The sequence below is a fragment of the Poromitra crassiceps genome (genome assembly GCF_964638095.1).
Source record: "Poromitra crassiceps genome assembly, chromosome: 1".
Taxonomy (NCBI): domain Eukaryota; kingdom Metazoa; phylum Chordata; class Actinopteri; order Beryciformes; family Melamphaidae; genus Poromitra; species Poromitra crassiceps.
This window is the reverse complement of record NC_139623.1, coordinates 100,790,225-100,807,724: the sequence shown is the minus strand read 5'-3', so window position 1 is coordinate 100,807,724 and position 17,500 is coordinate 100,790,225. Positions and strand designations below refer to the sequence as shown.

Sequence of the window (17,500 nt, the reverse complement as noted above, 5' to 3'; positions counted from 1 at the left end):
GAATTGGGCTTTGGCAAATCCTGGCGTGTTCCGCCTCAATCGAGTGGGATTCAGTGTGTTGTGGCGCTCCCCTCGGGAAGAGCCTTTTGACGGGAGGAGTGGAGCTCAGCGAGCCGCAGGAGCTGCCTTCGTGTTGCCGAGCGGAGAGTGCAGCACGTCGGCCTGGAATCTCCGAAGTGCGACCCCTGACAACCAAGGTCTCGGATGCGCGCGCCATTATCGCTGCTGTAACGATACCATATCCCTGGGATGCGCGTTTTAACGAGCCAGTTACATTTCTTTGCATTCTTAGAGATTATAGTTTTTGTTTTTTAGTAGTTAGTAGTAGTTAGTTTATGGGATAGGAATTCTGCCAGATGATGCACTATAGGCGCCATTTTCTACTTTATTTGGAAGAGAAAATTATCCTGAAATGAAGATTTGATTGACAGCTGCATGTCGTGATATGATTGGTTGAAATGGGGTAGAAATTTGATAGTACTAGGTGACGTCAGCAAACTGTACATTACTGTTATCAATGAAATCTTGAAAAATGAACTTTTGATGTGAAAAAGTGTGAAAAATGAAAGAAATTTGACTTTTGTGATTTTGTTTGCATACATTATTAAATAGGTGCACTGCATACCCAGGTATTTGAACTAAAAGAAAATAAAAGTCATTTTTGGGTTCAGCTCGACTTTAAGGGCAATAACCATGCCAATACGGCAGGCGAGGCCACGCAGCAGGCGAGCTGCGGGATGGGCGACCTAGAGGGCGGGCGAGGCCGCGCAGCAGGCAAGGCTAGGAATCGAGTGCGCGTAGCGCGCAAGATGCCTAGTATACACACACACACACACACACACACATATTCATCCAACACTAACAAGATAATAAGCTAGGAATAGCTCCTCTCCTTGCTCCTTGAATACTGCCAATTTTTTTCCCACACTGCCCCAACTTCCCCAAACATCTAGTCAAGACTTCCTGCACCGAGAGGCGAGCGGCAAGCAAGCTGCGTCCCATGTGAAAGAGCCAATACAAATGCTGCTATCTTTCTTTAGTCATAAGGCAAACTATGGTGGCCCAGATGTCATCACACAGAGTACTGTATGCAGTGTGTTTGTCCTTTTGAAGGTTTGGCAAGGATAATAATACCTCTCATGTGGCGCTGTGGCGGTCAGGTCTGGTCACAGATGAGCGACAAGCGTTTGTATCTTTTCATCAGTTCGACCATTTGCCAAAAAAATGTTAATTGCCCACCATGGCTGTGGTGTAAGTGTTGATTACTTTCCGGCCCTCCAGAGCTTTATTAAATTCCAGCTGTGACGTGCATGATTTTTGTTTCTCATAATATGATTAAAAAAACCACACATTGCTCTTCTAACCTTACTTTGCAAGGAGGAGAAAACCAAGAGGCGCCCTGACTTATTTATCCTGGAGGCTGCTCCACCCTCTGCCAATCTGGGGAGAGCGAAACTGACTCCATGCTTCCTCCGAGACATGGGCAGTAGCCAGCCGCTTCTTTTCACCTGACAGGGGAAGCTTCACTGGTAGGACATAGCACGTGGGAGGGTCACGCTATTCCAACGAGTTCCCCTCCCTCCGAACAGGCGCCCCTAACGACCAGAGAAGGCACCACATCAGCGACCAGGATATTGCATATTTTGGTGAAGGGGTTCCTATAGGGCACGCATTCCTTCAGCGCTCACAACGTCCCAGGTCTGTCCACTCCCCTCAACTTTCTGTCCACTTGCCTCAACTTTCTGTCCACTCCCCTCAACTTTCTGTCCACTCCCCTCAACTTTCTGTCCACTCCCCTCAACTTTCTGTCCTCTCGCCTCACAAGTTTTTGTCCACTCGCCTCACAACTTTCTGTCCACTTGTCTCAACTTTCTGTCCACTCGCCTCACAACTTTCTGTCCTCTCACCTCACAACTTTCTGTCCACTTGTCTCAACTTTCTGTCCACTCCCCTCAACTTTCTGTCCTCTCGCCTCACAAGTTTTTGTCCACTCGCCTCACAACTTTCTGTCCACTTGTCTCAACTTTCTGTCCACTCGCCTCACAACTTTCTGTCCTCTCACCTCACAACTTTCTGTCCACTTGTCTCAACTTTCTGTCCACTCGCCTCACAACTTTCTGTCTACTCGCCTCACAACTTTCTGTCCTCTCGCCTCACAACTTTCTGTCCACTCGCCTCACAACTTTCTGTCCACTCGCCTCACAACTTTCTGTCCTCTCGTCTCACAACTTTCTGTCCACTCGCCTCACAACTTTCTGTCCTCTCGCCTCACAACTTTCTGTCCACTCGCCTCACAACTTTCTGTCCTCTCGCCTCACAACTTTCTGTCCACTCGTCTCACAACTTTCTGTCCACTCGCCTCACAACTTTCTGTCCACTCGCCTCACAACTTTCTGTCCACTCGTCTCACAAATTTCTGTCCACTTGTCTCACAACTTTCTGTCCACTCGCTTCACAACTTTCTGTTCACTCGTCTCACAACTTTCTGTCCACTCGCCTCACAACTTTCTGTCCACTCGTCTCACAACTTTCTGTCCACTTGTCTCACAACTTTCTGTCCACTCGCTTCACAACTTTCTGTCCACTCGCCTCACAACTTTCTGTCCACTTGTCTCACAACTTTCTGTCCACTCACCTCACAACTTTCTGTCCACTCGCCTCACAACTTTCTGTCCTCTCGCCTCACAACTTTCTGTCCTCTCGCCTCACAACTTTCTGTCCACTCGCCTCACAACTTTCTGTCCACTGGCCTCACAACTTTCTGTCCACTCGTCTCACAACTTTCTGTCCACTCGTCTCACAACTTTCTGTCCACTGGCCTCACAACTTTCTGTCCACTCGCCTCACAACTTTCTGTCCACTGGCCTCACAACTTTCTGTCCACTCACCTCACAACTTTCTGTCCACTCGCCTCACAACTTTCTGTCCACTCGTCTCACAACTTTCTGTCCACTCACCTCACAACTTTCTGTCCACTCACCTCACAACTTTCTGTCCACTCACCTCACAACTTTCTGTCCTCTCGCCTCACAACTTTCTGTCCACTCGCCTCACAACTTTCTGTCCACTCGTCTCACAACTTTCTGTCCACTCGCCTCACAACTTTCTGTCCACTCACCTCACAACTTTCTGTCCTCTCACCTCACAACTTTCTGTCCACTGGCCTCACAACTTTCTGTCCTCTCACCTCACAACTTTCTGTCCTCTCACCTCACAACTTTCTGTCCACTCACCTCACAACTTTCTGTCCACTCATCTCACAACTTTCTGTCCACTCACCTCACAACTTTCTGTCCTCTCGCCTCACAACTTTCTGTCCACTCACCTCACAACTTTCTGTCCACTCGCCTCACAACTTTTTGTCCACTCGCCTCACAACTTTTTGTCCACTCGCCTCACAACTTTCTGTCCTCTCACCTCACAACTTTCTGTCCACTCACCTCACAACTTTCTGTCCACTCATCTCACAACTTTCTGTCCACTCACCTCACAACTTTCTGTCCTCTCGCCTCACAACTTTCTGTCCACTCACCTCACAACTTTCTGTCCACTCGCCTCACAACTTTTTGTCCACTCGCCTCACAACTTTCTGCAGAGCAGGGAGAGGGAAGGGAGGATGTGGCTGAATGCTGCCAGCTGTCAGTGTGAATGAACCTAGGCTGTCAGGCATTAGGCAGTGTGCGTGTCACTGTGTCACTGTGAGTGTGTGTGTGTGTCATTGTGTGTCACTGTGTGTCACTGCATGTGTGTCTGTGTCTGCGCGTGCATGTGTGAGAGCACGGATATGGAGCATTGACACCTAATGTGTGTCTGTAACTGTGTTTATAAGTATTTGTGTGGTCACCGTGCAGTCACCGTGCGGTCACCGTGCGGTCACCGTGCGGTCACCGTGCGGTCACCGTGCGGTCACCGTGCGGTCACCGTGCGGTCACCGTGTGGTCACTGTGTGGTCACCGTGCGGTCACCGTGCGGTCACTGTGTGGTCACCGTGCGGTCACCGTGTGGTCACTGTGCGGTCACCGTGTGGTCACTGTGTGGTCACTGTGCGGTCACCGTGTGGTCACCGTGTGGTCACTGTGTGGTCACCGTGTGGTCACTGTGTGGTCACCGTGCGGTCACCGTGCGGTCACTGTGTGGTCACCGTGTGGTCACTGTGTGGTCACCGTGCGGTCACCGTGCGGTCACCGTGTGGTCACTGTGTGGTCACCGTGTGGTCACTGTGTGGTCACTGTGCGGTCACCGTGCGGTCACTGTGCGGTCACTGTGCGGTCACCGTGTGGTCACTGTGTGGTCACTGTGCGGTCACTGTGCGGTCACCGTGCGGTCACCGTGTGGTCACTGTGCGGTCACTGTGTGGTCACTGTCTGGTCACTGTGTGGTCACAGTGCGGTCATCTGTGCATGTTGGACTGTGAAAGTTACATATACTGTATTAAACCACCATGAATATCAAAGCATCAGCCCCAACTGCTTAGGGGACATGCTGGTTAAAGAGACAGTCTTGTAACTAAAAGGTCACAGGTTTGATCACCCCAGCAGCGAATGTGTCCAGTGAACACACTGAATTATTTCAAGGCCTGATTTGCATTCCCTCTCTTTACTGTATACAATACAAGAACAACATTAGCTCTCTACATGTGGCATTTACCATTAACAGTAAATCCACATTACTACATAGATTTGGAACCATAGTATAATTGCCACACAAAAAAGACACTACCGACAAGATTGGCACCCTCTACACTGTATTTTACTTTTTTAGTTTAGTTTAGTTTAGTTTAGTTTATTGGTTTATTTGTCAGGGAGCATATACAATAATACATTAATCCCCATAGGGGAAGAGATGCATTGTAACAGATTTAGCCATAGGCTCATTTCCATCTGGAGTCCCTGGGCAGGTGGATTCAGAAGCCATTCAGAGTTAAGAAAACACAATAAAATACATAAAGTGAAAACATGCAACATCTTACTGAGCAAAAAGAAGGACCTGCAATTAAACAGGTACTAACAGTGCACATTCAAATAGGGAAAGGGCATAGGTTAGTACAAAATATCACAAGATAAAATAATATGGACAACAAAGTAAAAGAAATATATAAAAAAAACATCCAGCAGCAGGCAACAGACATCGAGTATAGAATACATACTGTACATGCATACATCTATACAGATGCCAAAAATGAAACACCACACCCACCCACCCACACACGCACGCACGCACGCAGGCAGGCACGCACGCACACACACACACACACACACACACACACACACACACACACACACACACACACACACACACACACACACACACACACACCAGACAGTACCACGATGTGGTTAGTGCTGGCAACACTGGTTGCTCAGGAACCTCTTCTTAGCTTCACGGGAGAAACTATTGTAGGTTGGAAAGTTTTTTATATTACTGGATAACTTATTCCACTCCTTTATTGCTTTAAAGGAGAAAGCCGTCTGGGCGAATACAGACTTTCTCAGAGGAACGTTACAGTTTCATCAAGTCTTTTCTGATTTTTCTCCCATTTTCTCCCCAATTGTACTTGGCCAATTCCTCCTGCTGTCTCGGCCGTTGCTCCACCCCCTCTGCCGATCTGGGGAGAGCCGTAGACTAGAACATGCTTCCTTTGATACATGTGCCAGCCGCTTCTTTTCACCTGACAGCGGGGAGCTTCACCAACAGGACGTACTAGCGCGTGGGAGGATCACGATATTTCCCCCAGTTCCCCTCCCCGACCGACCAGAGGAGACGCTATTGCAGCGGAGGCGCTATTGCACCCCACCGGCTTCCCACCTGCAGACATGTCCAATTGGGTCTGTTGGAATGTCTGACCAAGCCAGAAATACCGCTGCCAGGAATTGAACCTGGGTCTCTGCAGTGGGATGCGACTGGTTTTACCTCTACACAACCCAGATGCCCCCTGTATTTTACATTGTGTGACACGGGTTCAGATTGCTTCATGGCACAAAACAGGAACTGTTTGACTTTGTGTAATACACAACTTTATTCCAGTTCCATAATGTCAACTTGGCACTAGCTTACCTGGTCAGAAAACATATTGGCTGTTATCAAGGGTGTTATTCTTGCGTTTTATTGTTCTTGCTCTTAAAACAGTGTGATGGCAGGCAAGGGGAGGAGGGGCAGGTACAGTAGCCACATTATGTTGCTTACAGTAAGCAAGGGAGTTTATGGGAAATGTGGTCTTAATTTTGAGAAACAGAAAATCTTTCACATTCAGTTTAGTTCAGTTATGTTTATATGTGGCACCACTTATCCTTGAAGTAACATGCAAACAGCGATGCCACTCAGCGATACCACTGAGTTCTTGCCATATCATCAGAACTGATGGTCTGTAGTCTCCCAGGGTGGCAGTCAGATGCACACTCCAGACTCCACTCAGAGAGAGCCACTTACATCCCTGGCCCCATGCAGCCCTGACTCTGTGCTGATAACAGCCCCACTGCTCCTTTAGCATCTCCTCTCCCTCCAACCTCCAGCCTGGGAGACGCTGTGTCAACAGCCCATCTCCCACCTGCTCTCACCCATCCTCACCACTGCCAGTCAGCTGCTGTCACCACTGCCACCACAGACAGGACAGTCCCACTCAGACCTCACCTCATGGGAGGGACCATCTGGGAGAGGAACGGAGAGAGAAAGATGGGTAGAATGAGGGAGAGGGAGAGAGAAAGATGGGTAGAATGAGGCAGAGGGAGAGAGAAAGATGGGTAGAATGAGGGAGAGGGAGAGAGAAAGATGGGTAGAATGAGGGAGAGGGAGAGAGAAAGATGGGTAGAATGAGGCAGAGGGAGAGAGAAAGATGGGTAGAATGAGGCAGAGGGAGAGAGAAAGATGGGTAGAATGAGGGAGAGGGAGAGAGAAAGATGGGTAGAATGAGGGAGAGGGAGAGAGAAAGATGGGTAGAATGAGGCAGAGGGAGAGAGAAAGATGGGTAGAATGAGGGAGAGGGAGAGAGAAAGATGGGTAGAATGAGGGAGAGGGAGCGAGAACAATGGTGACGGATGGTGAAATGTGTGGAGGCAGTGAAGTGAAGTGAGAGAGGGAGGGATAGATACTTTATAAGACTGCAAAGATACAGGACATGTCCTCAGTCAGTCATGGATAGATACATACATACACACACACACACACACACACACACACACACACACACACACACACACACACACACACACACACACCCAGATGCACAATCTATTTCTACACAGTAGACTTATCAAACCAGGTCAGTGAAAAGCAGCTACGTCATCTGGTGCAGAATCAGGAAGAAAGTCTTTGATCTGTTTTGTGATGCACAGAAATGATGGGGTATAGAGATAATCCAGATAAACACATAAACCATGTCATTTGTTCAGTTTAAGGATCATAATACCTCTGGCTGAATGAGATTAGGTGAGATCTTATACTCTGGTTGCGATTGGTGATGATAGATGTCAGCTAGTAATCAACTGAGGAGTGTAATCCGCTCTGTTTGGGGGCGGCCGGCGGGTTGGGTGGGGTTGTTGCTCGACCCCCAGCCACTCATACGGTCACATGATGACGGTATTAAGCTCGTATCTCGGCGTGCTTTCAGACCCCCCAGAAGCCTTTGCACCAGGACCATAAGCTGTGCCATCTATCCACATCCAGCAGTGTGCCTGCCTGGGCACTGTGGGCTCAGCAGACCAGCAGATACAAAACAGGTCATGCTGTTAGTGCGAGGCAGCTGATTCTACAGGATCATTTGGATAGAATGACTTACAGCGATTGAAGGAGCCGACTGCAGGGTTTTTGGCAGTTTGATTGTGCTAGGTAGGTAACAGGGGGATTGGGTGTGTTTGTTCTACTCCGAAGAGCACACCAGATGCACAGCGGCTGGCCGACTCAGTGACGCTGCATCTGTGTAAATGGACCATTTGAGGCGTTTTTCCTCCTCCTGTCTGTCTCTTCTTCTCGGATTGCTTTGAGACATGCCCATTCAGCTTGTTTCTCCTCCGCTCTTCCTTTCTTCCCAGTTATCTCATTTCAATAGAGACTGTTCCAGGATGCATTGTCGTCATTAGCCGGCCACATTCCCTCTAACAGGAGAGCTCTGCAACACGGGCGCCACTCATTTGTTCTCATTTGACTTCTCTCCATTATCCGCAGAGTAGAGGTGGCACCACCCCCAGCCCCCAGGGGGCAGCCTTGCATTTTCACCTTGATTGCTTTTCGCTGCTCGCTCTCTTATTTCACATGTTTCTTCAGCAGCAGAAGAGGCAGAACAGCGGGAGCTGCTGGTGTCACACGCTCAGTCCATAGAACACTGCTGCATCGGTCGCTGCCATGCGCACATCATCCTTAGCCCTCTTGCTGTACTAGAAATAAAACAAGGACATTTTTTAGTGCTGGAGGAGAGAGGATTGGAAAAACAACAAGGGCTTGGTCTCAGGCTGTGAGCCAACGCTGGCACTAGGTAGACTGGATTGGACTGGACAGCTTTTGCGGAGGTTTGCAGTCAGAATGCCATGTGTTTGCATTGAGCAGCCAGGAAGAGATTTGAACTAAACTAAGTCCTGGGACCTGACACTTACCTTCAGTAAGACTGGTTATATCTCATGGTTGATATTGGTATGTATACTTTCAGTGTACTGGTAGAATGTGGTAATGCAATGTCTTTGAATTGTGTATTGGTTTGTGGTGTGTATTGATCTTACAGATAAAGTTAAAGTCGAGCTGAACCCAAAAATGACTTTTATTTTCTTTTAGTTCAAATACCTGGGTACGCAGTGCACCTATTTAATAATGTATGCAAAAAAGAAATCACAAAAATCTAATTTCTTTCGTTTTTCACACTTTTTCAGATCAAAAGTTAATTTTTCAAGATTTCATTGATAACAGTAATCTACAGTTTTGCTGACATCACCTAGTACTATCTAATTTCTACAATCATATCACGACATGGCAGCTGTCAATCAAATCTTCATTTGAGGATAATTTTCTCTTCCAAAAGAAAGAGAAAATGGCGCCTATAGTGCCTGTCATCTGGCAGAATTCCTATCCCATAAACTAACTACTAACTTGGCCAATATTATATTATTAATATATATATATTATATATATTATGGTGTAGTCTGTGTAATGTATGCGGAATTTATACAGATATCACCATATTTCATTTCAATAAATATAAAGCATTGATTTGAAGCAGGCTGCTGGTCGGTTGTTTCGGCCGCGCGTCGTCGTATCCTCTGGTCCAATCTTCGGTTGGTGTGCCTCGTCTGGTCCAATCTTCGGTTCGTGTCATAGTTCGTGTTCACTCGACATCAACAATCTTTATCACATCTGATCATTTTATCCAACCTGCCGCTGACAACTAATGGGCTCCTTCTGTGATCATATTGTGATACATACATTCAGGTAGCCTACATGATTTACCGAAGTACATAGCACAATAACAACAAGGCTATTTGTTGGCAATGTTTATTGACAAAAGCATTAAAACAAGCAAATAACAATATAGATAGATCACTGGCAGATAGATGCGTACAAATAGTTCAAAACAAATCTCTCAAAGTCTCAAAACTGTTGGCATTTGACTTGTGTTATATCTGATGTTGAAACAACTGATTATCAGCAGTATAACCTGCACAGTAGCCGGGGCCGGGGCCGGGGACCTCGTGGCTGGTGACGCGAGGTCTGGAGATAATATCCACAAACTACTGACATGCCACCACGATGCATCGGATCACAAGTAAAAAGGACAGAAGAATTTGGTTATCCATTTGGTTATCCATGATCAAACGTCTGTCCACTTTTCTCAACTAGCGGGGTATATGTAAACAGTGCGTCGCCACAAAAAGTGTGTCACCAGCGCGACACACTTTCTTCTTCTGTTGTTTGTAGGCGGGTCGCCGACAGCTTCAAGCTGCTTACCGCCACCTTCTGTACAAGTAGGTTAGTTGCATCGTTTCAAAAATCTCTATCTCCATTCGCTTTCGAAGACGGAGACGAAGACGGAGTTTTGATGACGGAGTTTTGATGACGGAGTTTGAAAATCTTGAATTTAAAACGGCTTTAACACTCCAAACAATAGAGGTAGTGTGGACAATAGGTGCAAACGAAGTGCAATACGGCCTAGTGTAGACATGGCCTAACCTCGCGTCACCAGGCTCTTCCCGAGGAGAGCGCCACAACACGCTGAATCCCACTCGATTTGGAGGCAGAACAGGCCAGGATTGTCCAAAGCCCAATCCAGTCCGCAGAATTGTCAAATAAAATCATCGACATATTACTATGACCCGCCTCTCATCCTGTGATCTCAGACAAGTTATGTTTTCAGTCTGAAACGGACTGCGACGCACGTGACCAACGGGTTCAGTTCCACTTTAATACTGTTCCAGAACTGTGTGAAAATCTTGAATTGCATAATAGTGTGTGATATACCATTGTTTCCTCTGGAAACCTGAAATTGGCAGTTGATGTCCCCGTTTGTAGAAAAGGTTTTATTACATTGGGACTATGTCAAACCAATGGTAAAGACAGGCAGATTGCTTGTTTGCTGTGCATAATACAGTTGTACAATACAACGAGTGTGTCTGTTAGATGTACACTCAGTTCTATAGAACAGGGCAGTTGTTTTCAGATTGTTTTCTTTGCCTCAGGGGTGATTGTCACTGCAACATTAGAGAGTAGTGAGCTTTATCATGGCAATTTAGCTCTTCTGTCGTCGCAAAGAGGTTCAATCTCAAGGCTATCACATGAAATGCTGAACGCGGGTATTGTTGTGTGTGTGTGTGTGTGTGTGTGTGTGTGTGTGTGTGTGTGCATGTTTCTGTGAAGCGTCGAGGTGCCTATACATGCAGCTGAGAGCATGAAACCGGCAACTTCTCTGAAGGGTACATCACTCACTGAAAGCTTTCTCATTGACTTTCAATTATTGATCTTTCCGCTTGTGGCATTCCTTTGGTTTTAAATGGAACATCAGCATAACCTCCGGACAAATGGGAGGTGGTGGGGGGGGGGGGGCTTGTTGCAATATCTAACTCACTAACGCCAAAGTTCTTTATGAAGAAATCAATTTTCTTTTTGTCAAACTCGTATGTAGTTTTATAACAGCCTGGTGGAAAAGCTCGATGACTTATAGGTGTACTGTTTTAGAAAACCTCCTCCACCTCCTCTGTCTTCTTTGTTGTTACTGGCTGAGAGAGGAGTGGAAGAGAAGGGAGATACAATGAGACCACGGAGTGAGTCTGAGTCTGAGTGTGAGTGTGTGTGTGTGTGTGTGTGTGTGTGTGTGTGTGTGTGTGTTTTGACAGATATGGCTTTTCAGGGTTTTTGGTTCTGAACGAGAAGAAAGACGTCTCTCCTGCCACCAGCGTTCGCACAGTAAAGTAAATCAGTAGGAATGAAACGATAACCGGTTTATTGATAACCGTGATAAAATTCCTTACGATAACCGTACCGTTTCAAATTTCATCATCATTAAAACCGTGGTACCGTGATTACCGTGTTACCTTGATTACAGTGCTTTGAAAAACATGGTCAATACTGTCTATCATCAAACAAAGTTGGCACCCGCTTCAGATGCAGACGCGCAGCCTTGGAGAAATGATTTCAGTGAGTGTATCAATCCTTTCTGGGTCTTGAGTTTTTAATATAAAACTATATAATATAAAAGATTTCTGTGAGGGTATTAGTGCTTTTTGAACATTTTCAGCACATTTTAACAATAGAGGTCACTATTTGGTCACTATAATCGTGATATGAAATTTTCATATTGTTTCATCTCTAGTCACAAGATGTGTGTTGCAGATGCTCTGTTTTTTTTTTTTTTTATCATAACCCACATCAAATGTTAATGATTTGTGGCCACGGGGGCCTCCTGCTGCGGCTTCATACAGCCTGGGGTAGGTACTGTAGTGTTACACGCACACACACACACACACACACACACACACACACACACACACACACACACACACACACACACACACACACACACACACACACACACACACACATAAATACTGAGAGAATGACACAGTTAAGCAATTTTCAGACATGCAGTGAACTCCTGAAAATATCCAGACATCACTCAGATGGGGTGTATGTATGAACACAATTGTCTGTTGTGAGCGTGCCCCCGTACAAACGCCAAGACACTGGTACTATGACCGTGTCTTAACCAGCCAAGACACTGGTACTATGACTGTGTCTTAACCAGCCAAGACACTGGTACTATGTTCGTGTCTTAACCAGCCAAGACACTGGTACTATGTCTGTGTCTTAACCAACCAAGACACTGGTACTATGACCGTGTCTTAACCAGCCAAGACACTGGTACTATGACTGTGTCTTAACCAGCCAAGACACTGGTACTATGTTCGTGTCTTAACCAACCAAGACACTGGTACTATGACTGTGTCTTAACCAACCAAGACACTGGTACTATGACCGTGTCTTAACCAGCCAAGACACTGGTACTATGTCTGTGTCTTAACCAACCAAGACCCTGGTACTATGACCGTGTCTTAACCAGCCAAGACACTGGTACTATGACTGTGTCTTAACCAGCCAATACACTGGTACTATGTTCGTGTCTTAACCAGCCAAGACACTGGTACTATGTCCGTGTCTTAACCAGCCAAGACCCTGGTACTATGACCGTGTCTTAACCAGCCAAGACACTGGTACTATGACCGTGTCTTAACCAGCCAAGACACTGGTACTATGACCGTGTCTTAACCAGCCAAGACACTGGTACTATGTCCGTGTCGCTGGCAGAGCGGCTCATGTTTGAACACTACAGCTGAATGTCCAGAGCGAGTGAGTGGGCGTGTGCTTACAAGTGAACGATTTGTTGCACTTGTGACAACGAGCATTGTCCGCATTGACTCTGGTGAAGTGTAACCAAAGATACTTCTCTCTGGCGTCTCTGCCATCTCTCTCTGCCTCTCTCTCTCTCACTGCGACTCACTGGCTGTGTGTGTGCGTCAGTGCTGCCCTGAGCATGTGTGTGTGTCCCCGCCTCGCGGCCCATGCTCCGCACACACAGAAAGTCACGGTGCTCAGAGAGTGAGAAAGCAAGCGGGACAGATGTAAAAATATATTCAAATATATCGAGGCATGTCTTACGGAGCTGCTGAGGTGGGATACATTGCAAACGGCTCACTTTTTGGCACATCGCCACCCCACGTTTTCTAACCTGCTTCTAACCCTTCGCCAGAATAATGCGTTCAAGGCTTTTTCATGGAGTGGAGAATGTGTTTCTGAACTATATATCTGATGTAGTCTACATTGAACTATATATCTGATGTAGTCTACATTGAACTATATATCTGATGTAGTCTACATTTAACTATATCTCTGATGTAGTCTACATTGAACTATATCTCTGATGTAGTCTACATTTAACTATATATCTGATGTAGTCTACATTTAACTATATCTCTGATGTAGTCTACATTTAACTATATCTCTGATGTAGTCTACATTTAACTATATATCTGATGTAGTCTACATTTAACTATATCTCTGATGTAGTCTGCATTTAACTATATCTCTGATGTAGTCTACATTTAACTATATCTCTGATGTAGTCTACATTGAAAACTGTTTGTCTCGCATAAGTTAAACACTGCGATTCCTGCAGCACCTATGTCATGCCCAGACCCACCTGCAGCACTATGTCATGCCCAGACCCACCTGCAGCACTATGTCATGCCCAGACCCACCACCCCACTCTATGTCATGCCCAGACCCACCACCCCACTCTATGTCATGCCCAGACCCACCTGCAGCACTATGTCATGCCCAGACCCACCTGCAGCACTATGTCATGCCCAGACCCACCACCCCACTCTATGTCATGCCCAGACCCACCACCCCACTCTCCACTCCCATGGCATTGTTGTTTTGATGCCTCTTGTCTGAAAGGGCCAATGCGGGGAATGTCCGATGTGGGTGTACGATCTGCTCGCCTATAAGATCTGCTCGCCTACAAGATCGGCTCGCCTATAAGATCTGCTCGCCTACAAGATCGGCTCGCGCACGCATCGTGACTGGTTGTACGTCGGACAGTTTTAGATTAGCTAACAAGTCAAGCTACTGATGTTTTCAGACAAACATGAATACATTCAAAATATGAATCATACAAACATTCAATGATCAGGATTCAAGTGTTACAGCACCATTTCTTACACCCACACTGGACCTGATTCAATGGACATAGTCCAGAGTTCATGTCTGAAAGTGGCTTTAGAGAGCCAAGTCCGTTTGCAGCTTGGGAACTGGGTTCTGGATGGCCGTGGATGTTTCTGATCAGATCCCGTCAGTAGGTCAGAGGAGGACCAGATCGGATCAGGCAATGAGGGAGAATCTCACCGCAGGTCCCATTACCCCATAGTGTATCATAGTGTATCATAGTGTATCATAGTGTATCAGTGAATTTCACCAATTGGTTTTTGTGTTGTTGCTGAAAATTACAACACATAAAGGTTTTATCATGGCGAGCATGTCAGGTCACTTTTAATCTTTTATGGTCACACTTTTTAATCTGTTGGAGCCATAGTGTAATCCCATGCTTTTTGTGAGCCATGGATTTGACACATGATGCTGTTTTGATATACAGCTCAGCATTCAACACCATAGTACCCTCCAGGCTGGTAAGCAAGCTCAAGGTCCTGGGACTAAACACAGCAATGTGTGACTGGATCCTGGACTTTCTGACAGACCGCCGCCAGGTGGTGAGAGTGGGCAACCTCACCTCCTCCCCACTGACCATCAGCATAGGAGCGCCCCAGTGATGCGTCTCCAGCCCCTTCTGGTACGACCTCTACACCCACGACTGCGTGGCGACTCAAATCTCTAACACCATCGTGAAGTTTGCAGACGACACAGCAGTCGTGGGGCTGATCTCCAGGGGCGACGAGACGGCCTACAGAGAGGAGGTGAAGGCCCTAGAACCGTGGTGCCAGGACAACCACCTCTCTCTGAACGTCTCCAAGACCAAGGAGATCATTGTAGACTACAGGAGGGGGGGGGGTGCACACCCCCCAATCACCATCAACGGCACAGTGGTGGAAAGGGTGGAGAGCTTCAAGTACCTGGGAGTCAACATCCACCAGGACCTGACATGGGCCGGTCACACCGCCACTGTTGTCAAAAAGGCCCAACAGCGACTACACGGACTCAGGCGCCTAAAGAAATTTGGGCTAAGGCCAGAAATCCTTAGGGACTTCTACAGAGGCACCATTGAAAGCCTGCTGACTGGCTGCTTCACCACCTGGTACGGGAACTGTACCACCATGGACCGCAGGGCGCTACGAAGAGTGAGACGCGCGGCCCAGCACGTAACAGGATGTGAGCTGACAGAACTGCAGGAACTATATAACCAGCGGTGCCTCAGGAGGTCCCTGAAGATCATCAAGGACACAAACCATCCCCACAACAGCCTGTTCTCCCTGTTACCCTCAGGGAGAAGATACAGGGTCCCAAAAGCACGCACAAATCGCTTGAGGGACAGTTTCTTCCCGCAGGCCATGAGACTCCTTAACATACACAAATAGTGTAGTAGGTGTACTGTACCGCACTGTAGATGCTACCATTATGTATGTGTAATGTTTAATTGTATGTTTAATTAGGTATATGCTATTTGCACCTGTACGTCAAATACGTCGAATTCAAAATGTTTAAGTGCCGTAAAACTTCCAATAAGGGCCTGGTCCCCAATTGCCGCCGGGTCTCCAATAAACGCCTGGGATCAAACTCAATTTTGCACATAAGCACCGGTCTTCCAATAATTATTGTTAGATTTTTTTTTTCAGTGATCCCAATAGACTACTTGCACAACTCCACTACTTCCTGAAATGAGTAGGGCATCTTGGTCTCCTGTCCTACACTATTGGATGAACTGATTAATGTCAGGTGTGCCTGACTGCTGCAGTCACAACAACAGTGATCAGGCACACCTGACATTAATCAGTTAATCCAATAGTGTAGGACAGGAAACCAAGATGCCCTACTCATTTCAGGTAGTAGTGGAGTTGTGCAAGTAGGGGTATATTTACCATATTATGAGCATTTTGATACTGCTGACCAGGAAATCTATACAAAAAATAATAATCGCCTGGGTCAATTTTGTACAATAAAGAAATAACCGCCTGACTCCAATTGCCGCCTGGTCTCCTTTAAACGCCTGGGGTCAAACTCGATTTAGCATAATAAACGCCCGGGCCCTTATTGGAAGTTTTACGGTACGTCCAAAGTATGCACATGACATGTGCACCTATGGGCAGTGAATATGCCACTGTCTCTGACTTGTCTTATCACTCTACTGCCTTATTGCTTGTTGTGTCTCTTGTTGTTTTTGCACTCATATGCCCTGTTATATTTGTACTATGTTGTAAACGGAGTTCACAGCACAAGAATTTCACACGTGATACTTGTACTACGGAGTGACAATAAAAATCTTGAATCTTGAATCTTGATAAGGACAAAATGTTTTTGAAAATAGGATTATTATTGGATGTGCTGCATGTGTGCTGGGATCAAACCAGGGCCCATGTTTACAAAGCATCTTAGAATCGGCCTATCTCTTTCCTGATTTAGGGTGAGTAAGCAGATTCCAGTGCGTGTGTGAACTTTGTGGCTTCAGGCTACAGAGAGAAAAGAGGTTGAGCAGGTAATTTCTCTTCCAATTAATGACAGTTAAAGGAGAGAATAGACGTCTACCTTCCCTTATCTTTCTTCATATTTTGCTCTGGGTGTCTGACCATAAACCTTCCTCTCACTCAAAGCTGAAATGACACAACCATTAGACCAAAATGACATCCTCCTCCTCCTCCTCCTCATCATAATCAGCATATTTAAATGTCATTTAACCGAGTGTCACGCTTGATACATTGCCACAGCAGAGGAATGTGTCTGTAGTTTGCTCAGAATAGGCTAACAACAATGACAAGGGCTGCTGTTATTCCCACAGCAGGAATATAGCCGAAGCCCGTAGTTCTACATTGTCGCGAGCAGACATAGTGAACATGCCTCTCTATTGTCTGCCTGTTAGGATGATTCACTGCTGCTCTATCTGCTGCAGAGCCTGCTGCTTGTCCTGCGGTTCAATGCCATGTCTGTGCTGACATCACATGCTGTGCACTTCATATCTCACCCGGCCAGCACTAGACAGCAGTACCTGTAAGGGGGGGGGGGGGGGGGGGGAGGGAGGCACAGGGACGTCACTGTGGGCTTCGTGACTCAATTGTTGAAGCAGCCGGGCTTCAACGTCACGGACATCACGATCCCACGCTATGCCATCCTGCCACTCCATGCTGCAGCTTGACACGTGCGCCTGAATGCACCACGAACGCCGACTGCATCTTTAGCGATAGGACGCAGTTGCCAGCTCCCATTTCCTCTCTCTCTCTCTCTCTCACTCTCTCTCTCTCTCAAACACACTGTATGAATGCACACACTTTCCATGATCTCCTGCTCTCTGTCTTCCTCCCTCTTTCCC

The 17,500-nt window shown here is 46.7% G+C and overlaps 1 protein-coding gene across 1 annotated transcript in view; it reads left to right on the top strand.

Moving 5' to 3' along the window:
* Nucleotides 1–3,616: 3,616 nt before the first annotated feature.
* Nucleotides 3,617–17,500, top strand: part of rims2a (regulating synaptic membrane exocytosis 2a) — a gene marked incomplete at both ends in the record, with an annotated part of 176,053 nt that continues 162,169 nt past the window's right edge. Inside the window, 2 exons of the mRNA XM_083632129.1 lie at nt 3,617–3,638; nt 3,852–4,329. Coding sequence (XP_083488255.1) covers nt 3,617–3,638; nt 3,852–4,329 — 500 coding nt within the window. The remainder of the gene's footprint in view (nt 3,639–3,851; nt 4,330–17,500) is intronic.